This window comes from Fistularia commersonii, chromosome 35 (assembly GCF_037954325.1).
Source record: "Fistularia commersonii isolate RoL2024-O1a breed Wild chromosome 35, RoL_Fcom_v1.0, whole genome shotgun sequence".
In the NCBI taxonomy this organism is placed as follows: Eukaryota; Metazoa; Chordata; class Actinopteri; order Syngnathiformes; family Fistulariidae; genus Fistularia; species Fistularia commersonii.
In genome coordinates this window covers 2802187-2828847 of record NC_141318.1, presented here as the reverse complement: position 1 = coordinate 2828847, position 26661 = coordinate 2802187, and the positions used below count along the sequence as shown (strand labels likewise).

At 52.0% G+C, this 26661-nt stretch overlaps 2 protein-coding genes and 1 long non-coding RNA gene across 3 annotated transcripts; 2 read left to right on the top strand and 1 right to left on the bottom strand.

The window, feature by feature from the left end:
* Positions 1-2646: 2646 nt before the first annotated feature.
* On the bottom strand, positions 2647-3131 carry LOC147213789 (uncharacterized). Its single transcript, XR_015104436.1, has 3 exons — positions 3074-3131; positions 2774-2965; positions 2647-2672 (listed from the first exon to the last, which is right to left on the bottom strand). It is a non-coding gene; the product is annotated as an uncharacterized LOC147213789 (long non-coding RNA).
* Positions 3132-6244: 3113 nt separating this feature from the next.
* dusp5 (dual specificity phosphatase 5) lies at positions 6245-9623 on the top strand. Its single transcript, XM_086142553.1, has 4 exons — positions 6245-6736; positions 7240-7382; positions 7474-7693; positions 8809-9623. The coding sequence occupies exons 1-4, from the start codon at positions 6370-6372 to the stop codon at positions 9213-9215; spliced, it is 1137 nt and encodes a 378-aa protein (XP_085998679.1). The 5' UTR covers positions 6245-6369; the 3' UTR covers positions 9216-9623.
* Positions 9624-10137: 514 nt separating this feature from the next.
* On the top strand, positions 10138-26432 carry smc3 (structural maintenance of chromosomes 3). Its single transcript, XM_086142557.1, has 29 exons — positions 10138-10324; positions 10893-10968; positions 11116-11154; positions 11556-11623; positions 11777-11848; positions 12166-12245; positions 12337-12415; positions 12540-12657; positions 13098-13273; positions 13484-13564; positions 13866-14030; positions 15625-15746; positions 15907-16120; positions 16205-16308; positions 17893-17992; positions 19278-19438; positions 19523-19664; positions 20431-20581; positions 20665-20817; positions 21969-22120; positions 22200-22358; positions 22522-22629; positions 22716-22824; positions 23231-23478; positions 24500-24712; positions 24806-24997; positions 25121-25298; positions 25373-25479; positions 25770-26432. The coding sequence occupies exons 1-29, from the start codon at positions 10310-10312 to the stop codon at positions 25839-25841; spliced, it is 3654 nt and encodes a 1217-aa protein (XP_085998683.1). The 5' UTR covers positions 10138-10309; the 3' UTR covers positions 25842-26432.
* The last annotated feature ends 229 nt before the right edge of the window (positions 26433-26661 follow it).

Genomic DNA, 26661 nt, shown 5'->3' with positions numbered 1-26661 from the left:
GCGGAGGCTGCTAATGAACGCTAGCAGAAAGAGGAAATGTCAAAACCCAGCTGCGCACCTGATAAAGCCGCGGCACGGCACGCCGACGACGACGACGTTTGAATCCAAGGCTCGGGACGCCGAGCCGTGTTTTCCCGCTCCTGGAAAGCAGCCGCCCCCCCACTTCCTGTCACGCCGGCGGCCAAAATACTAATAATAATAACAAGAATAATATAATCATAACTGAATCAACACGGCAACCGTTGGTCTGAGCAAACATGGAAACAGGAAGTTTGTTTTGTCTAAACAGACGGAAGACGCTGAATATACAAAATAGAAAAACAAACAGGAGAAATGGAGGGGCGGGGCTTATTTACCCCGACGCCGGGGTCAACCAGGGGTCAACCGTCCCTCCGTGGCGCCGCGGCGTCTAGAGAAATCCAGAAAAAAAATCAATTCTGGAAAGCGCACACACTCACCGCTGAAGGAGTTAAAGCCACCAACACACACACACACTCACACACAAACACACACACACACTGGCAATTGTTCACTGTTGTGTAATTTGGTAAACAGCTTGTGGCGACTCAGGGGCGGAGGGGATTAGGGTGGGGGGTGATGGGGACGTCGCTGACTTGTCTGCGGTTGATGCAGGTTGGAAAAGGGAGCACACACACACACACACACACACACACACGACACACTTCCAAGGATCACACAACAAACCCCAGTAAACGGAATGTACCATTACTCAGTAGGTGAGGGTGTTAAGTCTCACTTCCTGTTTCTTGAAGTGGGCCTCCATCACTGGTGAACACACACACACACACACACACACACACACACACACACACACACACAAGGCTCAGGTGAGGTCTTCATCCCTCATCCTCCAGAACCGACCCGCGCCACATGCTAATGCTAGCATTTTTCCACACAGGCGTCACGGCGTGGAAGCAGATGTTGTCTGTGACTGGGTTTGTTTTTTTGTTTTTTTTTTTTTTAAATAATTCAGATGAAATTTGCAGGAAACCGCTATGGGAGTGGTATGTGTGTATGTGTGTGTGTGTGTGTGTGTGTGTGTGTGTGGGTGGGTGGGTGGGAGTGGGGTTCCTCCTTTCCATCAACAACACATGTCAGAATTTGTAGAATCACTGTAACCCCACAGCAGATGTTTCCGACACAGTGGCAGGTGTGTGTGTGTGTGTGTGTGTGTGTCACAGTTATACTTCCTGTGTGATGTCCCCCCCCCCTCCCCCTCCCTCAAGCGTCAACCACTCCTGGGTTCTCCTATCTATCACATCTTTCCATCCACACCCCTGCAGGTCTTTCCATCCACCGAGTGGGAAGGCGCCCGCCTATCTGCAGCATCACATATGTCGACACGCAAGTGTGTGTGTGTGCTCGCACGTATGTGTGCGTGGCTGCGCACGAACGGGATTGTGATTAAACCCGAGCGGCGCAATCTGCAAGGTCCGAGCGAGTTTAATTTGGGTTGAGTGAGATTGCTTTCTGTGCCGCCCACACAGGTGACGAGAGCAGGGGGGAGGCTGGACGTCAGGGGACCGGAGGAGGGGGAAGCAAAATGGGGGGGATGAAAAAACGGGGGAGGGGTTTGCTGCGCTTCGGCGTCCTCAACTCGGAGCGTCGAACACGGAAGAGGGAAAGAATGGTGTGGATTTTTGACAGCGGGCTTAATGACCTTGAGGTGACCTTGTGGTGACACGAGCGAAACGCCTCATCTTGGTTCCCGTTGCGTGTCAGAATCTGCTCCGCGGTGCCGAACCGGCTTCGGGGCCACCGAGCCCGGAGGGGAGGCTCCCCGTGTCATGGTGTGTTTACCCTCCGGCTTCCTCCTCCCGTGATTCACCCCGCTGGGCGGAGCGGAGCGCCGATAACCGGCCGCCGACACGGTTCTTTATTTATAGACGCCAGATGAGCCCCGGCGCCGTTTCGCAGTCGATGGCGACGTTGCCGCAGGCGACGTGGGTGGGAATGTGTGAACGGCAAACACCGGGCCGGCGGGAAGTGTTTCCAGTAGCGAGACGGCCGAGACGCCTGAAATAGACCCGGACACCAACCGAGCGTTTTTCATCCTGTTTTTATTTTGACTTCTGAACGGCGCCGTCTCGCACAAATGGCGTTCGCCGTGCGGGACGCCGAAATCCTGCCAGAGTCCAGGATCACACGTGCACGGCCAGTCACATGTGGGCCGTGTTCGCCTCTTCTTATTTTTAGAATTCAAAATGTGAGCCCAACACAAAGAGCCAATCACAGCTGGTGCTGGGCTGAGGGGGCGGGGCTTAACCCAGATGAGTCAGCTGTCAATCATTCACCCTTTCATTCACACCTGTGGGCCATTTAGAGTCACGATGGACCTACTGGGTTTTTTTGAGAACCCAGATAGTTGTTGAGACAACGTAAAATAAATTAGCAAACATAAAAATCATCTGTTTTCCGTTCCACCTCCCTCTGCCCACAGATGAAACCAGGAACCGAAAGACCCAGAACCGGAGACACCTGACACACACGAAAACCAGACCGGTTCTTCAAGTCAGGTGTCGCAGCAGGATTGCGTGCCTGGAGGTCCAGGTGACACCTCACCAGAAGGTTCCTCCAGCGAGAAGGAAGAAGAAGGAGGAGGAGGAGCGCCGTTCTTCTTCGGACCCGCCTTTAACAGTCATAGTGTGATGCTGGGGAGGAGGGCGGGAATGAGAGGTGAGTCAAACCCTCAGCTCACGCCTTTGTGTGTGTGTATATGTGTGTGTGTGTGTGTGTGTGTTTGTTTGTGTACTCAGCGCATGTGTCATGTGCCACATCACATCATGACTTGTATCCAAGAATACCAAGCATTCCTCCTGCACGCTCGGGCTTCTGATCAGGTCGCGGCCTGCTCTCCCAACGCCGTCCCGATCAATGAGATGGTTCTCCAGCTTTCCGAACATGCAGGAACGTGTGTTCTATCAGGTCTTCTAATGTCCTCTCACTTCCTGGTGAGAAACACAGAGGGTCAAACTACCTTTTTGGAGCTTCTTGCCTCTTCCATTGCGCTTTCTAACTGTATAGCCGGCGCCGTGCGCGAACCAGGAAGCACCTGTGGAGCCCGGAGGGGGGAGAAGTTGCTGGTGGTGGTGGTTGGGGGTTGGGGTTACATGCAGCAGAAGCAGAACCTATTGTGTTTGGTTGCTTTTTATAAGTCACATGGAAAAAGGGGACATTCTGGGCAGGAAGCGGCCTGACGCACCAGCATACCATTCTGATGGCGTCTGCGCGTGAGGATTCTCTTCAGTCGGCTAGGTAAATGCTAACGGCGCCGGGGACCCCGAAGGCATCAGCGTGTAGAAGCTAATAAATAAATGGGTGCTAATGTGAGGCTAATGAAGGTCAGTTGATTGCTAGCAGATGCTAACAGCATTCACAGCTTGTGTAGACACACAACCTTTCACTCCTCATACGCCACCGGGTCGCCTTCCAGATAAATAAATTTAATAACAATAAATTACTGATGCTCATAATGGTGGATAAAATGCTAAGTGGTTCATCGGTCCATACATGTTTTCATTGAGGCTAACAGATAAGCTACTGTGCTAATAAACGCCAACACAAATATTCCATGTTTTTAGGCCACGCTTGCATTTTTTTTTTTTTTTTTTTTTTTTATGAAGTAGAATTCTAACCTTTTTTTTTTTTTCCGGAAATAAGAGCGAGACCGACCTGATGACATCATCGCGCCGATGACACACTTTTGATGTTAGCAAATGCTAACAGCATTCACAGCTTATGTAGACACACAACCTTTCACTCCTCATACGGACGGCGACCCAGTCTTGCTGTGAGGCGGAAGCGCTAACCGCTGCGCCACTGGGTCGCCTTCCAGATAATTTAATAACAATAAATTGCTAACTGTAGCTCATAATGGTGGATAAAATGGTAAGTGGTTCACCAGTCCATGCACGTTTACATTGTGGCTGACAGATACGCTACTATGCTCATAAATGCTAACACAAATATTCCATGTTTTTAGGCCACGCTTGCATTTTTTTTTTTTTTTTTTTTTTTTTTATGAAGTAGAATTCTAACCTTTCTTTTTTTTTTTTTTTGCCGGAAATAAGAGCGAGACCGACCTGATGACATCATCACGCCAATGACACACTTTTGATAATACCGCCGCCGCTGTCGGCGCTCTAATGCCGGAGAGGGAAGTGGGATTGCAGCTGCCTTGAAATTTGAAAGGCTTTAGATTACAGCCTGGATGTTTTCGTGGGTCTAAACAGTGATGCTGCATTGGTGAGCTGGGGGGGGGAGGGGGGGGGTCACCAGAGGCAACACACACACACACACACACACACACACACACGTTAATCTGGACTGCATGGGCTCGCTGGTGTTATTTACTGCCAACGCTAACGACCCCCATAATGAAATGAGGGCTTGGAACCGGATGGCGCCCCCCCACCCCACCCTCGCTCTCACACACACACACACACACACACACACACTCACACACACATCAGCAATGATGTCACAAGCCCAGATTAGACTGAACCATATGGCATGCTGCCGGCATGTCCCTTCTAATCCCCGCTCGCCTCCGTCCACCTTCCTGCCCTCCTATAATTCAGTCATCCAGCTACACGCCGGCCCCAGACAGGCGGAGCCCCCCCTCCCAAACCACACACACACACACACACACACACACACACACACACACACTGGCTGGCACTGTCATGGCAGATGCGGTGGGTCTGTTATTGTTATGATTTCTTTGTCGCTCACTTTTTTGACCCCATAGAGGGGTCGGAGGGTTGCACGGTGTGTGTGTGTGTGTGTGTGTGTGTGTGTGTGTGTGTGTGTGTGTGTGTTGGGGGGGTACAGATAGCACATGGAGGACCAGTTCTGCGGTGGTTCAGTTGTGCAAATGCCCAAAGTGGCGATTTCATTGGTTCAGGGGGGCTCGTGTGACCTCCCAGTGGCCGAAGTTCAGACAACGAACACGAAAACAGCAGCTAGCCAGAGGTTATCGTAGGAAATTAGTTTAAAAACCAACTATTCTAGAAGCTTAGCTGAATATTTGCCGGTGAAACTCGAATATTTTCATTGTGCAGAAGCACGGTGAGCTGAGGGTCATGTGACTGGACCCAGGGTGACATTTAAACCCGCTAATTCATTTAGCGGGATTAGTGCCGGTAGGGGGGGGGGACTAAGGCGGGTTCATCGGGCTAAACATGGGAGCGGGCGGAAGTAAGAGGTTTGCTTTAGTCAGCTACTTGTCCTTACACACACACACACACACACACAAAATGCTGAGTCCAGGGACTATGGTCGAAATAATTTGCAATAAGTCAGCGATGCTGTAGGCCGTCACTCTGCAAGCGTGCCTATTCTTCATGCCGCCGTTATCCAGTGCAGCCTCTTATAAATGCTTTATGAGGCCGGTATCACAACAATATTTTCACGGGTCGTCGTGCACAAGGGAAAAAGTGGCACTTTGGGAATATCTGTAGTTCCCCTGTGACACTGTTATCATCACTACCGTTGTCTCATTTACTATTGTTGTCGTATTTCTTGTTGTGACACCACAGTGACTGTTTTGTTTATCTGAAAAGGAGAAGGAAGGGGGAAAAAAAGAAAATGTGTGTGTGTATGTGTGTGTGTACTTTCCCTCCGCTGCGTCACCCGACCCACATTTCCCGCCCTCTCGACGCCTCATTTTTATTTTCGATGGTTAATATTTCTCTGTCTTGGTACTTATTACTTACTTCAATCCCTGTATTGCATCTCTGCAAGACGTCGTCCATTGGCTCATATCATCTACTTATTTTCCCTGTTGCTGTTTGTCAGGTGCGAAGGGGGTGCGCAAAGGAAGAATATAATTACATCGTGTGAATCACCACAAAAATCGAGAAATTTGAAGAACTCACACACACGCATGCGTACTACTGTGTAATAACTGTGTTATGACTGTGTAATAACACAGTAATAACATGTGTAATAGCAGGTGTGTTCATTCAGCCTCTTCTTTTCTTTTTTTTTTTTTTTTTTTTTTTTTTAATCTCCCAAGGGGAAAGGTAAGAAAAGTGTTGGGTGCAGGTGAGTAATCGTTCAATGGAAATGTGTGTGTGTGTGTGTGTGTGTGAAGGGGTGAGGGAGGAGCGTGCACGGCGGCGTCACACGGGCACGCCTCGCCGGTGTCCAAATATGGTTCGTGACGTCACGCCGCGAGTTTCCATTCACATAAAACCCGCCGCGCCGGAATCCCCTCGGAGGAAATGTAGGCGAGGACGCGCAGAAAGGGCGACCCATCATCTCTCTCTCTCTCTCTCCTCCTCTATCCATCCAGGCAATAACAACAACAACAAACAATCAGTAATCGATCGATAATCAACAAGGATGAAAGTGTCCAGCATCGACTGCCGGCGTCTGCGGCGGATCCTGCGCAAGGAGCGCGGCCGCTGCCTGGTGGTGGACTGCCGGCCGTACTTCTCCTTCACCGGCTCCAGCATCCGCGGCTCGGTGAACGTCAACCTGAACTCGGTGGTCCTCCGCCGGGCCCGCGGAGGACCGGTGCCGCCGCGGTTCGTCATCCCGGACGAGAGGGCTCTGCTGCGGCTGCGGGAGGGCGGCATCACCGCCGTGGTGGCGCTGGACGACCGCACGTCGCACTGGCAGAAGCTGAAAAAGGACAGCGTCGCGCAGGCGGTCATCCGGACGTTGGCGCACCTGGCGGCCGGAAATACCAGCGTCTGCTTCCTGAAAGGTGAGGGTTCGAATCCGCCGGAGCAAGGGAAAAAAAAATACACATTTTATTCCCTCTTATCCTAACCATTTTCCCTCTCACACACACACTCCACTCCGTGCGTCAAAGGAGCGGATGAGTCAGTGCGGGAGGAAAAACGCAACGACCTCCATTGATCTCTCTCTCCCTCACACACACACACACATACGCATTCCTGACCGAGTCAATTCCCCTCAGTTATGATAATGTGTGGAAACACATCGCCGTTTCCGTCTGACACGTCGGCCTAAAACACACACACACACACACACAAAAAAAAAAAAAGGATTTCCGGTAATCAATGGTCGTCATTAATTACGCGTTCATAATCAGGTTATAAACGTTTTAATCCAGACCGCTAAGGCTGTTTCGTAAATGGTGTCGCAAGATGTGTGTTTTCGGGTGGGAGAGGTGATTATTCAAAGCTCATTTCTCACACTCCTGTGTGTGTGTGTGTGTGTGTGTCCCCTCCCTCCCTCTCTCAGGAGGATACGAGAACTTCCACTCTCAATACCCTGACCTTTGCACCGAGGTGAAACCCAGCTGCGACCAGAACGGAAGCGAAAGCGAGAGGAGGGCCGGCGGCCACGGCGACAGGCTCTCCCACCACAAACCGGATTACGATCAGGTGAGGGGTCGACTCCACCCGTGACCTTTAACCCCCTCCTCCGCTCGCCTCCACGATCACGCCGTGAACTCGTATCTCCCGCCACCTCCAGGGTAAACCCGTGGAGATCCTGCCTTTCCTCTACCTCGGTAGTGCCTACCACGCCTCCAGACAGGACTATCTCAGCGACCTTCACATCACGGCCTTGCTCAACGTGTCCCGCAGGGACCTGCAGCCGCCAAAGGGCCTCTACGACTACAAGTGGATCCCCGTGGAGGACAGCCACATGGCCGACATCAGCTCCCACTTCCAGGAGGCCATAGAATTCATCGGTGAGTGGAGAAGAAGCTGACTGGCGGGGCGGCGTTGGGACCGAAATAGGAAATAGGGAAATAAATAACGTCCCCCCCTTTCCCCGGGGGGGGGGGGATGGAGGCGTTTTTTTCCCCGGAATAACGGCAGCCTCTGCGTATTTATAGAGCCCCCGTTCACCCTGGACCGGCCTGAAAATATTCTGGCTTAATTGGGTGACGGAGGAGAGCGAGGGACTTACACGCGCTATTTTCTAAACGCGTTTTCTCCAAATAACCCCCGCCGCCGCCGCCGCCATTCACAAATAGCCGTCTATAAGAAACCCAGCTGTAATCAGTTTAGCTTGATCGACCGCCTTAAATCCGCCGCCAGCATTTCCAGCCGCCGCTTTCATTCAGGATTTGCTCGCCCTCCTCCTTCCGAGCTCCCTCCCCATCCTAGGTCTCCGACCGGACGCCCCCTCCGAGGCCTAATCCCCGCTTCGTCGGTCGCTTGCCTCGCAGGTGCGCATCCCTGACGGTGCGCTGGATGTGTGGGAGAGAGAGGGAGCGCTCGGCGGACAAAATAGCGGCGGCAGCGAAAAGATGTACACACTGTGCCGGGGGCTATTTATAGTCAGACGTAACCAAGGACAAGCTCTATCGGGAGCGGCGCGGTTGACCGGTATCAGGCGGCTGCTGTTGTTTGCAAAGTGCGTTGTTTGACGATGGATGCTGCCCACGTCTCCGTTACATAAGGCCTCTAAAATCATCACACCAGGTGTTTCTTTTTTTCCCTTTTTTTGTGCCCTACCTTGAAAATCACGGCGGCGCCGGCCGGACTAAAAATGGTTCACAGGGACGCGCGTGTAGGAGTGAGGCGGCTCGGAATTAGAATGCGCGTCGACGTTGTCGAGGATTTGCGCCGCAACCCGGCGCCCCCGCGGCGGTTCAGAAGAAATAGCGTCGTTCCAGGAATCCAGCGTCTGGATGAAAAACGCCTCGCAGGAAACATATTTGGTTGATTCTATAACCGCCACCTTAAACAGTGAGACCGTTCGGATCATTAGGTCGATCCGCTGTTTGCGTCAACATATGATTGTCGATTTGTAAATCTCTGACATTGGGTTGCGCTCCTTCTCGTCTCCGCTCTGCAGATCAAGTGAAGCAATCAGGGGGGAAGGTTCTGGTCCACTGCGAGGCGGGCATCTCGCGCTCCCCGACCATATGCATGGCCTACATCATGAGGACGCAGCAGCTGAGGCTGGACGCGGCCTTCGACATCATCAAGCAGCGACGGGCCGTCATCTCGCCCAACTTCAGTTTCATGGGCCAGCTGCTACAGTTCGAGTCGGAGGTGCTCTCGACGACGCCGGCTCACGACGCCACGCCGGAGCCGGCCACGCCGTGCGCGCCCGAGTCGGCCTCCTTTTTTGCCAACGACATCGCCAACGCTTTCAATACCAAAAACTTTGAGCCGCCGGTGTTCACCCTCCCTACCTCTTGCCTGCAGTCCCCTGTCCACCACCAGTTGAAACTGAGCCCAATAACTGCACTGCCTTAAAAAAAGAAAGAGGAAAAACATCGGACTGTGACTGATTGTAGGCATACTTGAAAATAAAATGTAATGCTGTTCAAACCAGCGGAGCAGACAGACTTGAGATCGGACACAGACGAGTTGTAGTATTCATTCTTTTTTTAAAAACCCCGGGATCCGTGAAAACCCTCGGGTCCCGCTCGATGCTGTTTTCATGTTGTCTGAACTGCAGCGGTCGAGCAACACAGCACAGTGATAAACTGCAATATACATGCCTTAGGTTGATATTGTGATTGATTCTTTATTCACAATGACAGTCAGGCATTCAAACCTAATTTATTTGAAAATAAAGTATGTGATTTTTTCCTTTTTTTTTGTTTTCAATAATGTGGATATTAATGTGTGTGTAATAAATGTTTTCACTTCAAGGTCAAAGCTTTTTGTTGTCGTGCAGTCATTGAAACTAAAAGGTACCCAAGCGTCCTGTGCAGGATCCGGGGTTGAAAAAACAAGTAAATAAATATATGGGTCAAGGATCTCAGCTTTAACAAATTCGGAAAAAAATGAGTTAATTTATCAACAGCAGTCACTGTTGATCACTTCACTGAATTTATGGTTTAAATTTAAATTCCATTCATGTCAATGTTTTCCAAGCTAAGCTGCCTAGAGTGACAGCGGGACTGAGCTCTCCCTTTGGCGCCTAGAAGACCGGAAACTGGCCTGTACCAATTTCACGGACAGAAAGGCGAAAAGAAAACCAAAGAAATGAATATGTTAATTATGTAATTTATTGTAGAAATGCGACAGAATCAAAGATGTATCGTATTATACGTCTTAATTCAAACGTTAAAGTAAATTAAGTAACTAGGTGACGAATTCTTGTGAATTCCCATCTTTATCCTACCCTGTTTTCACATAATGGTTTGACCCAAAATATCCCGCCCCCGCCGCCATTTTCCGTGTTTTTCCTCGGATGCCGTACGGTTTTACATCCGTTTCGAATGCGACAATTCACGCAAAATTGATAAATTCGCGTCTTGGTGACCCCCTGCTTCTCCGGGCTAGTGGAGAGGGAGTCCAATCTCCAGATTCGGACCAGGACACGCCCTGTTTAGACGACCATGTACATCAAACAGGTAAGCTAACGGGAACCGGACTTGTAGCGCGCTACCGTCTATCGTGGCCAAATTAAACAACTTATACATAATTCTACTGGGTAGTTAAGCCAACCGAGTCATCGCTGGTCAAATATTATCAATTAACTAGCGATGTTTAGCAAACTCACGCTTTGCTGTGTACTAAGCGACAGCTAGCTAAAACTAGCTTTAGCCACCTCGGTTAATCCTGAACTGAATGGCCCGTCCCCCTTTTCCCGGGAGAAAATACAAACTTCTGCGTGGCCTCATCTTGTAAAATGAGCAAAATAGCACGTCGTTCCATATCCAGGTGATTATTGCGGTTTTAGTTTATATTTGTTTGGGCGCGGGGAGTTAATAAGCGGTTGGCTAACTCTGCTAACAGAGTCGGTATCTTAAGTTGTCGTTAGCATTAGCCATCAAGTCCTGCATTGGGGCCCCCGGAGGCGAATGTGGGCTGTGCCGCTGGATTGCGGGTTTTGTCGTGTTCGCAACCTGGACACACTTATCTCCACCCTTCTTCCGAAGCATCAACTTTAACAGTGTTCCTCTGTGGGTTCTTCTGCAGGTTATCATTCAGGGGTTCCGGAGCTACCGGGACCAGACTGTGGTGGACCCCTTCAGCCCGAAGCATAATGTCATCGGTAGGCAGTGACCCTCTTCTTCGTCTTCATCTTCTACGGTTCTTCTCCAAGCTGTGTAGAATATTACTTTGGATTAAAAAAAATCTGTCAAATGTAAGCCCTGGTCTCATGTTTTTGAAACTAACTTTGTCCTCTTCCTCTGGACAGTTGGAAGAAATGGATCGGGGAAAAGTAACTTCTTCTATGGTGAGTGGGCCTTGAATAAATTTCTCCCAACAGCTCTCCTTCCACTATTTGCAAAGTTGAGTGAAATCGTGTGTCGCGCGGGTTTGCGCTTCCACCACATAGCAGTAAGGTCTCTGCATGGAAGGCCTTTCTGTGTAGTTCTCCCCGTGTCTGCCTGGGCTTCCTCCCGTTTCACCCGGTTCATTGGCGACCTTAAATTGCCGTATGAACGAGGGAATGAACGGTTGTGTCTCAGTGACTCTGAATGAGATGGTGTATCGTTGTCTGTCTCTATGTGTGGCCAAGTGGCAACAGGGTGAGCCCACCCCTCGCCCAGTCACAGCTGGGATGGGCTCCTGCGACCTTGAGTGCAAATAATGAATGAATTTCTGAATGCATTTGCTTCCTCTGGTTCTCTTCAGCCATCCAGTTCGTGCTCAGTGACGAGTTCAGCCACCTGCGACCGGAGCAGCGCCTGGCCTTGCTGCACGTAAGTTCCTGCCTCCTTTTGTCCCCGTCAGAGAATTTCTCAGATGACTTTTTTTTTTTTTTTTAATCTAAATGTTGTCTCTGTCGGCCTTTGTTTTAATCCCGTTAGATAGTGTAGGAGTGTAAAAATGCACCGTCTTCTCTGTCATTTTAGGAGGGAACCGGTCCTCGTGTCATTTCAGCTTTTGTGGAGATTATATTTGACAACTCCGACAACAGGCTACCGGTAGGAAGACAACTCATCACACACTCTTGAATCCCATTAAAAACACGCCTGCATGTCTACGTCTGGTGTGTGATAAATACTACTTTGTTGTAAAAGGCATTTTCAACTGGCTGTAATTGCAGCTTGATGATATCTAATCTTATAATTACATTTATCTTGAAATGGATGTGGCACTTAATGGTGTTTTGATAAGCAGTTTACTGATAACAGCTCCACCCTTTATGTGAGCACAAATACAGTAATGTGTTCAGAGAGTCCACTGACACCAGAAGCCAGTATATAATTTCTGTGCAGTGAAAAATGTTTCGTCCCCCCAGATTGACAAAGAGGAGGTCTCCCTTCGCCGCGTCATTGGTGCGAAGAAGGACCAGTACTTCCTGGACAAGAAGATGGTGACGTAAGTATTTCCTCCGATGCAATGTTCACACCCCAGGCACAGCATGAAATGACCCGTCACCACCGTCCGATGGCGCCTGTGACCCTTGCAGTAAGAACGACGTCATGAATCTCCTCGAAAGTGCCGGCTTCTCCCGCAGCAACCCCTACTACATCGTCAAACAGGGAAAGGTGAGAAAGGACCAGACTGGAACCATCAAATTAGCCCACAAAAAAGATTAGAATAGCTGGAAGCCTCTGCACCATGGGATAATTCAGACGTTTTTTTTTTTTTTTTTCAACGCAATCAATGTAGATCAACCAAATGGCCACGGCACCCGATTCGCAGCGTCTGAAGCTGCTCCGAGAGGTGGCTGGGACGCGGGTCTATGACGAACGCAAGGAGGAGAGTATTTCACTCATGAAGGAGACGGGTGAGCGCTTCGTCATCTCCCTTTTTCATTTTCATATTCCTCTCCACGTGAAATAGCAGACTGGAGTTATTGTGTTCCAACTGGCTCAGAGGCCAACTGAAGAAATTCTGTCTAATAGGTTTTGCATTGATTCGAGTGTGAGATGAGGTGTCGATTAAATAAGCGCTCCTTAAAACGGATTACATAGGACAGCGGGTCCCTTGCTCCTGAGTAGATTAATGACGCTGCCATTGATTAAGAAATGAAACACGGGTTAAACTCAGGGGAACCAAAAGTCATGTGGAAGTAATGCTGCGGGGAAGGATTTTGAACTGAGCGTGTTCTCTTATGGAAATCTATTTTAAAAAAAAAAAAAGGCCATCCGCGAATCTTTTTCCAGCGCTTTTGGGTGACGAAACATGCTTTTCCTCTCCTAACCTGTGTGCGTCTGTGCTCATCAGAGGGCAAGAGGGAGAAGATCAATGAGCTGCTGAAGTACATCGAGGAGCGTCTCCACACCCTGGAGGATGAGAAGGAGGAGCTGGCCCAGTACCAAAAGTGGGACAAGATGAGGCGGGCCCTGGAGTACACCATCTACAACCAGGAGCTGAATGAAACCAGGGCCAAGCTGGATGAGGTAAGGTCTGATGAACCCCTGGGAAACAGAGAGGACCACAAATCTGGACGCTGTCCACAGGAGGAAGACTGAACTACATCTTTATTTATTTGATTACCGGTAGAAAACTGGTAGGGTGTGATTGTAGCTCCAGGAGAGACTCTACCGTTCCCTGCAACAAAGAGGACAAGCTGTTCATTGTTGTTTAATTCCTTTTTTTTTTTTTTTAAGCTGTCCAGCAAGAGAGAGACGTGTGGAGACAAATCCAGGCAGCTGCGTGACGCTCAACAGGACGCCAGAGACAAAGTGGAGGTAAACACCTTCTCTCGACACATGATGAAAGCCAGCGTTGTCGTTCAACACTGATTCACTGCTAATCCAACTGTACCTCCACTTTCCCTCAACTGTGGGGCTCAAGAGTAACAACAGAATAATAATCTCCCGCCGTTGTCCAAAGTGGAGAAAATAATCATGAAATATCTCATGACTTTAGCCCAGAGACTTCTGTCTCGCCATTAAATCAAAGATTTGTCTTAACACCGGTCGTCGTCACACATCTGCGGATGGACTCCCACCGCTGTGTTTTTTCTTTTTCCCCCTCTTGACGGCGTAGGAGACGGAGCGAGTTGTGCGTGAATTGAAATCGAAGATCTCGGCCATGAAAGAGGAGAGGGAGCAGCTGTCGGCGGAGCGCCAGGAGCAGATCAAGCAGAGGACCAAGCTCGAGCTGAAGGCCAAGGACCTGCAGGATGAGCTGGCAGGCAACAGCGAACAGAGGGTATGGAAGCCTCCCATCTGCGTCACTCGGCACTTCGGGCGCCACAACGACACCATCTCCTCCCCCTTTTACCACCTCGCCGCATGTAAAGGGGCTAGTGTTCTTCCCCATCAACGTTGATCTAGAACTAGTCTTGTTTGAAGTGTTTTGGCAAGACTAGTCATCTGAGAAGATGTTTATAACCCCAAAACCAACACATCCACACACATGCCATCATCTGGTGCCGAACGGTTTTTGGTATGTGTAAATTGCAGATAGCGCCAATCAATGCAGGCTGCGTCTTTTTCGCAACGCGTATGTGATGCGCGTTGACTCAGTCGCTCACGTGCAACAGTTCGGGCCAGCTGAGCGGCCGCGGGTGATGCGATACAGACATCCGGGGTGGGGGGTTGGGCGGGTTATGAAATAACACAGACGCAGCACTGTTTGCTCGGATTAGCCTCCACCGAAGCTCTGCGAGCGAAAAGCCATTAGGACTCAGTTACTGAAGCGCCCGGTCAACGGCAGGAGCTGCTCACAATTCATAATCAGATGAAAATAACGTGTTGGATGCCTGCTTGCATTGAATAACAGCAGCGGGGTGTGACGGCGTGCTGCGTTCTGAAGCTGAAAGTAATTTTTGTCATCATGATGACAAATACAATGCTCAAACAATGACAAATACAGTCATATTTTTATTTTCAAGGGGCCATAGAAAAAAAAACAAAAAAAAACGCAGTGTTTTTCTCCGCAAGTGGTAAGTGGCCTACTTTCCCCGGGAATACAATGTTCTCAAATTGGCACCTTTAATAAAGGGACCTGTGGCTCACATCATCAGCGGGCTGCAGGGGAGTGGAAGCAGGGTGGGTTTCAAATCACATTGTCAAGTTGGTGGGAAAAGAAAGGGGGGAAAAAAGACGACCGTCCTTTCTAAGCGTCAGCAAGGAGCGGAGGTGCAACCATCATCTGGGCAAACACCCTGCATTTCAGGCTCTTGTAATAAAACCGACGATGCATCATTTCTGGCGTGAGGTCACGCGTGTAGCCCCCACCTCCACGGCCTCGTGATGGGTGTGTGTTTGCCGAGCATGTGTGAATATGAAGATTATACTCATCCATAACAGCTTGATTGGCTCAGCCTGTGCCGGGACCATGACGAGTCCCCCGCAGGAGGCTGGCTCCGGTCCACCTGGCCGGAGTCGGCGCCGCATCAGCCAAGAGTTACTGGAGCAAAATGTGATGTGAAGAGAAAAAAAAAAACAAAACAAGAGGCGGCGTAAGAGCAAGAACGGCCTCACCACCTGCCGGCCGCGCCGCCCGGTGCTCTCTGCACCCACGGCATGTCCACGCTTGAAGACGAGCCGTCGCCCACAAACGGTGGTGTAGGTTGGAGAGTAGGATCAATACGATAAGGCGGCTCGTGGTGAGTTTGGTCTTCTAGCAGCTGTGGCTTCTTCTGCCGTAAGCAGAGACCTCCTGTCACAGGCTGTTAGGGAAAAAAAATACAATAAAAGTTGTGGTCTTGATAGGCTCTGGTCCCTCTCCGCGCTTTTCCGTCTTCATTCCCCGACCTTCTCGCTCCTCACGTGGAACCGCCCGTCCCTTGTTCCTCCAGAAACGCCTGCTCAAAGAGCGCCAGAAACTGTTGGAAAAAATCGAGGAGAAGCAGAAGGAGCTGCAGGAGACGGAGCCCAAATTCAACATGGTGAAGGAAAAGGAGGAGCGCGGCATCTCCAGGTAGGGCCAAATAAAAGTCACCGTTAAGAAGTCACGACGACGGGTTAGCATCGCTGTTGGCTCTGAGCACTTGCACCCACAGCCGCTCGGGGAGATGAACAGAAATCAGAACCGGACGTTCTTCGTTCAATGCCTGTGACCGGTTCTCCCCTCCCGCCAGGCTGGCCCAGGCGACGCAGGAGCGTACCGACCTGTATGCCAAGCAGGGCCGCGGCAGCCAGTTCACCTCCAAGGAGGAGAGGGACAAGTGGATCAAGAAGGAGCTGAAGTCCCTGGACCAGGCTATCAACGACAAGAAGAGGCAGATCGCAGCCATCCACAAAGACCTGGAGGACACGGAGACCAACAAGGAGAAGAACCTGGAGCAGTACAATGTAAGGAGACCATCCCCGGCCCGCTTTTCGGCGCATGGTATTTGAATGAGAAGGTTTCAAGCTGGTCCCTCTGTTTTTTTTTAGAAACTCGATCAAGATCTGAATGAGGTCAAGACTCGCGTGGAAGAGCTGGACAAGAAGTACTACGAGGTGAAGAACAGAAAGGATGAGCTGCAGAGCGAAAGAAAGTAAGAACCTCCTCCGTCACGAGCTCCGTGAGTCAACCTTGACTCGTGCTTTCTTAACATCCGCCAGCAGATAACATAGAAAGCATCGACGTAGCACTTGAACGCCTTCTCCCCCCGGGCTCTAAGTTACCGGATCGGGGCGCCGACTGCTTTCAATCCTAGAAGGCGTGTACGGTCAGCAGCGATCCGACCTCTATAGGATTAAAACACTCGGCCTTTCGTAGCTGCCGCTTGCGTAAAGCCCATAGGTGGGGCGGCGATCCGGCCCCACCTTTAGGACCAAAAGGGCCGCCGCAGCCTTTGTTTACCTTCCAGGGACGCGTGTGCCGTGAGTGTCAGCCAGGACCCCCGTCTAATGAAACATTTATTATTCAGCGGGTAACGCTGTACGCCTCTGCTGCCGCGTAATATGTTTTCCAACCGGAGGTGAAGACCTCTCCGAGAGCCGCGTCGGTGTGTTTGCATCGCCTTTTGTCCGTTTGGGCTTCAACCGAAAAAAAAAAAAGAAGCAAATCATGTAATGCTTCTGATAACAATACGTACAATATGAGCATCAACAGCGGGATGATGTAATGGTCTTGTGTTTGGGTGGATTACGGTCTGTGGAGGGTTTGGAGTCAAGACTCAGCAAGCCCCCTCCCTCCCTTTTTATTTTTTGTTATCGGCGCCTGCAAGTGGTATTACAGCATAAAACGTGATGGCCCTCGGGTCTGAGGGTCACATGGCGAAAGGTGTCTGGAACCCGATGTGATACCGGAGCCTCGGAACAATGACCGCCAGAGCGATGGCCGCCTCGCCTCAACCCTGGCGGGGCTCATCTCCTGAACGAAAAAGACTGCTTTCGCAGTGTCCCACATTAATACCGAGCTGTTACGTGGGCTGCTTTGACCTGACTCCACTGTGAATAAGAACGGGTTACAAAAGACCCGGCGCTGCACACCCTTATTTTATTTCAGTCCTGATTGACGGCTGTCTGAGCCAGTGTCCCCTCTGTGTTGGTGGAAAATTTCAACCAGAGTCGTATGTAACGGTGTGACCGGAGGGTTTTACAGGATCAGAACCAGCCACGTGTGATTTTTGGTGGCGCGCAGCACTGCAGCTGTCAAAAGTTAAGGCTGAGGGAGCTTCTGAGGGAGTGCGAAGAGTCTCGGATGATTAACGGAGCTGTCTGGTCTTTCTGATGAAGGTATTATCAGATTAGCGTGGGTAAGCGAGTTTAGAGCAGGATCCCGTTTCAAAAGAACAAACGGTCCATCATTTATTAATCGGTATAATCAGCAGATAGACATTCATGTGGCCGTGACGGCGATAACGAGATCCATTGTTCGGGTCTGACGGGCGAGAAAGCGGCTGAATAATCACGGATTTCAAAGGCCGAACATCGAGCGCAAATATCCCGTCTGAGAGTTTGAGCAAACGGCCTCGGAAAAATAAACCAGGAACGGACAGATCTGCTCTTTTTTCCCAATCACGAGTTCCTGTTTACCTGTTTTCCACCTGCGCACCTCTCCCGTCTCCTCATGAGCGCTCGGGTGTTCCTTATGACATAAGTCTAACAGTGTGTGTCTGTGTGTGTCTCTCCAGCTACCTCTGGCGTGAGGAGAATGCGGAGCAGCAGGCCCTGGCCGCCAAACGAGAGGACCTGGAGAAGAAGCAGCAGCTCCTCCGAGCCGCCACCGGCAAGGTGCGCGTCTCTCCTGATCCGCGGCGTCACCGACTTGCATAACAGAACGGCAGGGGCGCCCGACGCCTCCGTCTGGACACGAGCGCGCAATCTGTCTCGGTGGCGCGGAGAAGGTCCGACGTTACGGCGACATGGTTCACATCGGCGCCGGTTTTGGTCTTTCGTATGAAGCCGTGCGACGACCCCGTTGCGTTTCGACCCGCTCACGGTCCTGTGTTTATTGTCGGGGACTAAAAGCAGGCGTTATGACTAATTTGCGACGTGGAGAAGTGAAATCATCTTCTCCTTTCGGGACCTAAACTCCCGTTCGCCTCAACATCTGTCGCGTCTCGTCCGGGGCCTGGTCGGCCAAAGGGAACGCGTCGTGACTCGAACGGATCGCGCGTCATTTTGCGAAAGGGCGTTTTCATATTTCCGTATGCCTGCCCTGCGCTTAACACATAGGAAATAGACCCTGGAAATGGGATTCAGTCGACGTTAACTTTCATCTTCTCGCCAGTTCTGGTTTCCATGGTTTTGCGGCGTTTGACGTTGGGAGTTTTTTTTTTTTTTTTTTTTTCCAATCTTATTTTGTTCTGTTTCCAGCCTGGATGTGCGTACGAACAGGACCCCGAGCTTGCTTGACGCAAGAGCCGCTGGAATTATGATGTCTGTTTCATGGATCGGGTTAAAAGAGACAGAGTGTTGAATCCCTCCCCCCTTTCGCCGATGACGAGTGCTGGAAGCTGCGCCGAAGAGCCGCAGCCACTGATGTTTATTTTATTCACACGTACAAACCCCCGTTTGTCGCACCTCTATTAGACCTCCCGAGTGCCACGAATCGGGGAAAGTGGCGAGCGAACGAAACAAATCACCTCCCGAGTGCAAAAGTGCCTCATTTACCCCAAGTGAAGGCTGTGACTAAGACGCCCGTCACTTTGCTATTTTTTTTTTTCCCATCCGCCGCCGCCCCCCCTCATCCGCCTCGCGACGGGAGCACCTGGTCGTAGGTGGCTGCCTCCGTGCACGTCGGCCGCCGCCAGCTGTTTCCCCCGGGATGGGGGTGGGGTCCGATATCACCCAGCGTCTGCAGGGCGAGGGGCGAAGGTGTCGGTGGATCGGCCGACACGTCGCTTCCGCCTGTGCTCACTGACTCGTCGCGTCCCTGTCAATAAACACATCTAGAGGATTAATCACGGTTACCTTTGCACAGCGGCCCCACGAAGGGTTTTTATTTTTTTGTTTTGTTTTCATATGAACAAACGACCCAAACTATAACGTCTGCTCCTCTTCGTCCCCCCCCCAGGCCATCCTGAATGGAATTGACAGCATCAACAAGGTGCTGGAGCATTTCCGCCGCAAGGGCATCAACCAGCACGTCATCAACGGCTACCACGGCATCGTCATGAACAACTTCGAATGCGAGCCGGCATTTTACACCTGCGTGGAGGTGACCGCCGGGACCAGGTGCGTGTCGTAACCCTTCCCGTCCCTCGTTTTTCAGCGATCTGGTGGAAAAGCAAAAGTTCCCCTCTCTCTGTTTTGCCGCAGATTGTTCTATCACATCGTGGAGACGGATGAGGTCAGCACCAAGATCCTGATGGAGTTCAACAAGATGAACCTGCCCGGCGAGGTCACCTTCCTGCCGCTCAGCAAGCTGGACGTCCGGGACACCGCGTACCCGGAGACCAACGTGAGAACCTGCGGCTCCTAAGCCGAACCCGGAGAGATCGCTTAGAATCCGAGTTTGGAAAATACGAGGTTTCGTTTTTCGCTTTGTGATACGAGCCGAAATCTGAGCGGGATGACGGTTAGACACCGACGGGGCCGCCGTGCTGTGAAGCGGTGTTTAAAATCAGTCAGAGGCGCCGTCCGACGCTAGCTAGCTAGAAGAAAATCATGGAAAAACATGAGTGAGGTGTGTGTGTTGTGGACCGGTCCGTGAAGAGAAGGAGAAGTTGTTGTCGGTGAGGTATCGTAACGGAGAGCATCATCCGTGAGACGGCAGGAGACATTTACAGGGATTCGGTGCAGCAGACGACGGGAACGACAACAGACAAGCCTCGGAAGTGTCATTCAAAGCCGGCGGGGGACGGTTTGATGGTTTTAAAAAGATGAGCGGCTTTATTCCGTCGCTGAATGACGTCTAGTGATAAAGTGTAGCAGAATGTGCACGTCACATTCAGCAACACGTAGTAGCATTGTGTAGCCAGTACGCTAATGTACCTCCTCTGCTGATCTCCTCTACCGCCAGCGTGTCCTTTCTCTTTTATTAAGTATTTGTTGAAACGTGATTATCATACATTATTGCGTTTCAGTTCATTTCAACGGGGAAATTCAATTTGATCTCCAAGCGAATGGAGTTCCAAGCTCTGTCACAGAACCGAGTCAACGCCCAAGTCTTGGTTCTTCTGTGCTTGCTACCGTGTTCATACTGTTTCCCCTCTTCTTCTGTGAAGGACGCCATCCCCATGATCAGCAAGCTGCGCTACAGCCCCAACTTCGACAAGGCCTTCAAGCACGTGTTTGGGAAAACCCTGATCTGCCGCAGCATGGAGGTCTCCACCCAGCTGGCCCGCGCCTTCACCATGGATTGCATCACTCTGGAGGGTAAGGCCGCCGCCGCCGCCGCCGCCACACGGCCTCTGGACCGCCACAAACCGTGTCTTTACATCTGAACATCTCATCCGCAGGCGACCAGGTGAGCCACCGCGGAGCGCTGACCGGAGGCTACTACGACACCAGGAAGTCCCGCCTGGAGCTGCAGAAGGACATGAGGAAGGCCGAGGAGGAACTGGGCGAGCTGGAGGCCAAGCTCAACGAAAACCTGCGCAGGAACATCGAACATATCCTTTCCGGGAGAAAGATGCGGCCGATCGGGTTCGGCCCGAAGGCCGATGCACATCCCGCTCAACAAGGGCGCGGGTTAAAAGCAACGAATGGGGGAAAACTAGAACGCCTCCTTCGCTTTCACCGAGGCGTTCTGACGTGTCGGGGTTCCAAAGCGGGGATTAAGCCAACCGCACCGCATCTCTGAAAGGGTCAGGCGGGGAGAAATGGCGAACAATCTCTCGGGTCACGTAGGACAGAAGCCCGATGACTCACTCCTGCTGGGGTTTAAGAGCCCAGCGAGGAATCCCGGGTGAGGCGGAGGATTTGTGCATGTTCAGTAATTTTTTAAAGACACGGTCACTTCCGCCGGGGTTACGATTCTCTCAGTGATTGTGTGTGGTTTCATACTCACAGCCGGTTATGCGTGCATCTGGTGATAACGTGTGTGTGTGTGTGTGTGTGTGTGTGTGTGTGTGGGCGCAGTGAAACAGATGACTGAGCCGATGACACGGCCCCGTCCTTCACTCATGCAGCGATGAGTCACAGGGAGTGATCAATTATTTAAAAGCCTCTCGTCGTTCCCTCCCCACCTCTGGTCCTCGTCCATAAGCCGAGATTACGCTCCCGTTCTTCGGCCTCTGAAGATTCCGGCTCCATCGCCGCATTAAACTCCACGCTGTTGTCTCGAAAACCCTTCTGAGTGTTTGACTTCAAGCCTTCATCCGAGGCCGAGGGTTTATTAAGGGAATGGGTGTCCTCCTATCAGCTGCTCGGAGAAAGAACAGGGAAGCCCTCTTGACTTTCGTTTGACCCCCCATTTTTTTTTCCCCCTCTCACGTCCTCAGAAGCGCAAGGGAAGATCGATCCGCCCTGGTGTTCATCGAGCCTCCCGTTAAACCTCAGAAGGGCGTGGAGAAGCGGAGCGCTCCGGCAGGATCAATAGGCCCGCCTGTTAAATTAGCCCGATAATTATTTGTGTGTGTGTGTGTGTGTGTGTGTGTGTGTTTGAGTCCCACAAATCCCGCTGTGGTTGCAATTCTAGCCAGCAAGGCTGATTCTAATTTTACTAATGCCATTAGTTGTGCTCGCGTCGATGAAACGTACGAGCGCGGAACTCGGGATACGAGCGCCGGCTTTGCTTTCCTTGACGGCGCGACCTTCTCACGCATCAACAACGAGATCGACCAGCTGATGAACCAGATGCAGCAGATCGAGACCCAGCAGAGGAAGTTCAAGGCCTCCAGGGACAGCATTCTGTCCGAGATGAAGATGCTGAAGGAGAAGAGGCAGCAGTCGGAGAAAACGTTCATGCCCAAGGTACGCCACGCGGCCACGTGTTCACGCGCCGTCCAGCCCCGTCCGCTGATCGCGCCTCGTATCGCCGGCGTCTCCGCAGCAACGAAGCCTGCAGAGTCTGGAGGCCAGCCTGCACGCCATGGAGTCCACCAGGGAGTCGCTGAAGGCCGAGCTGGGCACCGACCTGCTCTCTCAGCTCAGCCTGGAGGACCAGAGGCGCGTGGATGACCTGAATGACGAGATCCGCCAGCTGCAGCAGGTCAGGAGCTCGTAGTCTGATTATCACGGTCTTACATGTTTATTAGAGCCTTTTCTTTTTGCACGAAGAACCCCAAGATGTGGATTTTGGCTCCGGCCGTCGTGAGGAAAGAGCTCGCCGTTTGTGGAAATAACGGTTTGTCTTCCGTCCCGTCCACCCACAGGACAACAGGCAGCTGCTGAACGAGAGGATCAAGCTGGAGGGCATCATGACCCGGGTGGAAACCTACCTGAACGAGAACTTGCGGAAGCGTCTCGACCAAGTGGAGCAGGTAAACCCCACCCGAGAGCGCTCGTCGGGCGATGGCGGCGTCCTCCTGTTTGTAACCCTGCTCGTTCGGATCCTCGCCGCACCCAGGAGCTGAACGAGCTGCGGGAGACGGAGGGGGGCACGGTGCTGACCGCCACCACGTCCGAGCTGGACGGCATCAACAAACGGGTCAAAGAGACTTTGGCTCGATCAGAAGGTAGGGTCTGCCGAGTCGGCGCCTTCGGCCCCTCCGCCGGTCGATGTGCATTACGCTGGAAAATCAATCTATCCATCGATGGAAGAACGTGTGTGATTGATTAGCCGACGTAGACGTTTCCTTCTGAATGAAAGCCAAAAGAAACAAAACACACCCCCCAGTAAACAAGAAAACAAGCCACGTGTCGGGGATTAAAAGGAAATTAACTCAAATCAAGAATCTTAGGAGTGTGTGTGTGTGTGTGTGTGTTTGTTTAAACGGTTGCTCTTCATCGATCGATGTTTAATCCTCGCCCGCCGATTCTTGTTTAATACTCTTAATTTATTTGGCTGCAAAGTTCCACCTCTGACAAACAAGCGCACAAAGTGGTTTGTGATTTGAGCCTCGTCTCCCTCGCCCTCCCCAGACCTGGACTCCCTGATCGACAAGACGGAGGGCGAGATCAAGGACCACATCAAGAGCATGGAGCGCTGGAAGAACATCGAGAAGGAGCAGAACGACGCCATCAACCACGACACCAAGGAGCTGGAGAAGATGACCAACAGGCAAGGCATGCTGCTGAAGAAGAAGGAGGAGTGCATGAAGAAGATCAGGGAGCTGGGCTCGCTGCCCCAGGAGGCCTTCGAGAAGTACCAGACCCTCACGCTCAAGCAGGTGGGCAGATCGGCTTCTTGGCTCGTCCTCTTCCGTGTTTGGGTTCCTGTTTGCGTTCCTCCGCCCACCCGGGTTCCCGCCGGATTCCAAACGCCATTTAATAGATTCAAGATCTTAACACCTCCGCCGCCGTGGTGTGATAATGGCTGTAGGACAAGAAGTAGAACAAGTCTGAGCAGATGAGTGGGTTTCTGCTCCACCGAGCCTTTTCCTTAGCAAACCTCTCCTTCAGGAGAACAACTGTGGAGGCGCGGCTGACTCAGGTGTGACTAAGAGGGAGGTGTGAGGTATTCATCACCCCCTCCTTGGCTTAGGCTTCGTTCCTCTCAGCCGTGCACCATCGTGACTTCCTGGCTGTCGAGCTTCAGGCCCCGGCCGGCGAGCTGGGTTTGTCTGGGAACGGCTCTTGTTGTTTCAGATGTTCTCGGTCCAGCGGGCGGGAACCGGGAAATCGCCGGCCTCGGGACGTCAGCTCGGTTTTCGGACGCCTCGCTCGATCGTCGTCGTCGTCGGGCGACCGACCCCGATACCGATCTGGGCCGAGAAGCGCGTCTTATTCCGGTCAAGCGGAGAAGAGCGGCGATCCCGCCGCCGGAACGTGCACCGACACGGACGGAGACGCCGCAGCCGCCCACTCGGGGTGACTCAGACTCGGCCTCAGCTGTGATGCATGTGTCACCCCCCCGACCCCTCCTCCACCCAGCTGAAAATAGACCCACTTTTCCCCGCACAAACACTCGGTGCCGTTTAACCGTCGTCCGCGAGTGGGCGTGGGCTCCAGGGCGGGGAGGCGTCCGCGATCGCACAAGTGGATCAGAGAGCCAAGTGACAAAGACCCGTCTTGGTCCTCCTTCTGCGTCCGGCGACGTAGAGGAACGTCGTCATAGGTCAGGGAGTGTCACGTTTGATTCACGCGCCGACGTCCGCATCATCCGCCGACGCCATTCTCAGACGTAACGCTTCCCCGGCGCTCCCAGCGCAGCCAGGAAACAGACCGTACCTCTGCCTCTTCAACCCACAGTTGTTCCGGAAGCTGGAGCAGTGCAACACGGAGCTGAAGAAGTACAGCCACGTCAACAAGAAGGCCCTGGACCAGTTCGTCAACTTCTCGGAGCAGAAGGAGAAGCTGATCAAGCGCCAGGACGAGCTGGACCGCGGCTACAAGTCCATCATGGAGCTCATGAACGTCCTGGAGCTGCGCAAGTACGAGGCCATCCAGCTCACCTTCAAGCAGGTACGGCACGTTGAGCCTTGAGTCCGAGGCGAAGGACGCGGCGCTTCTGGACACGCCCGGCGCTCACCGCCGCCGTTTCCTTCTCCCCCGCAGGTGTCGAAGAACTTCAGCGAGGTCTTCCAGAAGCTGGTGCCGGGCGGCAAAGCCACGCTGGTGATGAAGAAGGGCGACGCCGAGGGCAGCCAGTCGCAGGACGAGGGCGAGGGCGGCGCCGACGGCGAGAGGGGCTCGGGCTCCCAGAGCAGCGTCCCCTCGGTGGACCAGTTCACCGGCGTCGGCATCAGGGTAGGACTTCTCCAGGCGCTTAGATGTTCAGTGGGTGGGAAGGTTCAGGATTTTAAGGCCGCCTCTATCCTGAACGCCGCCGAAACCCAACCAATCCTCACACGCGTGTTGCGTGCGGTCCAGGTGTCGTTCACGGGGAAGCAGGGCGAGATGAGGGAGATGCAGCAGCTGTCCGGAGGCCAGAAGTCCCTGGTGGCCCTGGCCCTGATCTTCGCCATCCAGAAGTGCGACCCGGCTCCGTTCTACCTGTTCGACGAGATCGACCAGGCGCTGGACGCCCAGCACAGGAAGGCCGTGTCAGGTAAGACCTCCGCCCCTGGGACCCAAAGCAGAAGGTGCCTTGAGCTTCTGACTGATCCCCGCGTCCAATCTCAGACATGATCGTGGAGCTGGCGGGACACGCCCAGTTCATCACCACCACCTTCAGGCCCGAGCTGCTGGAGTCGGCCGACAAGTTCTACGGCGTCAAGTTCAGAAACAAGGTGAGGCTTTTCACACTGGGCTGGTCCAGCAGAGGTTCCGGGGGGGTCCGAGGGTGCGGAGGAGCCCAGAACAGGCCTTTAAGTGGGTTTTGAGAATTTTGCTACAGACACTGGAGTTCCACAGGTTTGACGAGAGATCTCCATCTCCACTCTGCTCCTCAAGAAACACGTGTTTGATTTCGACTTTCCCGGTGTGATCCAGACATCGCAAGACCTCTGCTGTCGGAACTCCCGACAATGCAGGAGTGCATCTGCCATTCTCATCGGGTTTATTTTTAATTTCTCTTCAGGTGAGTCACATCGACGTGATCACGGCAGAGCAGGCCAAGGACTTCGTGGAGGACGACACCACCCACGGTTAGGAGGGTCCTGGACGCCCACCGGCCCCGTCTGCGTTCCTCTGCAGGTTTCAGGACGACCTCCGAGGCCGGCAGTGAAATTGGACTTTTTTTTTTTTTTTTACGTTATGTTTTCCTACAACCTGTTGTGTTTGACAAAAAAACAAAAAAAAAAAAAGACCCCATTTAAAAAAAAAAAAAAAAAAAAAAAATCGAACAGGTGTTCCATGTTCATCGTTCCCACATGGAGCCTGGAGGTTCTGTGGAGATCACACACACACACTGGACACTGGAGGTGTTTGTTGCCGCTCTTGACACCCAGTGTGTGTTAACAGGTTTCCAGCTCGCTCTTCTCCGCCCTTTCAAGCTGAAGACGTTTTCTTCTCCTGTTCCGGTTCCGAAACTCTTCCTCCTGCTGCAAGTGTTGTAAATACATACAGCTGGCGCTCCCTCTATCCCTCTCTTTCCTCTGCCGAGTTGTAATCTTTCATTTGCCGAGGAGACGTTCTCACCTGTTTGAAACACAACCTGCTTTTTACGTCTTTTTTCTTTTTTTTAATGTATTTAGAAAAACTCAAAAAAAAAAAAAATTAAATAAAGGTTGTTTTTCTTGTTTTTTTTTTTGTTTTTTTTTTTCCCCCCCAAAAATGTAACTGATCCTTTTACAAAGCCACCAGGTGGCGCCGCCAGCACGCCGTGACCGCCTCCAGCCGGGGAAGAGCGAAGAGCGGTGGCTCCTCGATCCATAGGCTCTTAACTTCCTCGCCTCTTCCCGGACAATTTATGGAGACGCCACACGGAACCACCAGGGACCTTGCTGTGAGGCGGTAGTGGTAACCAAATT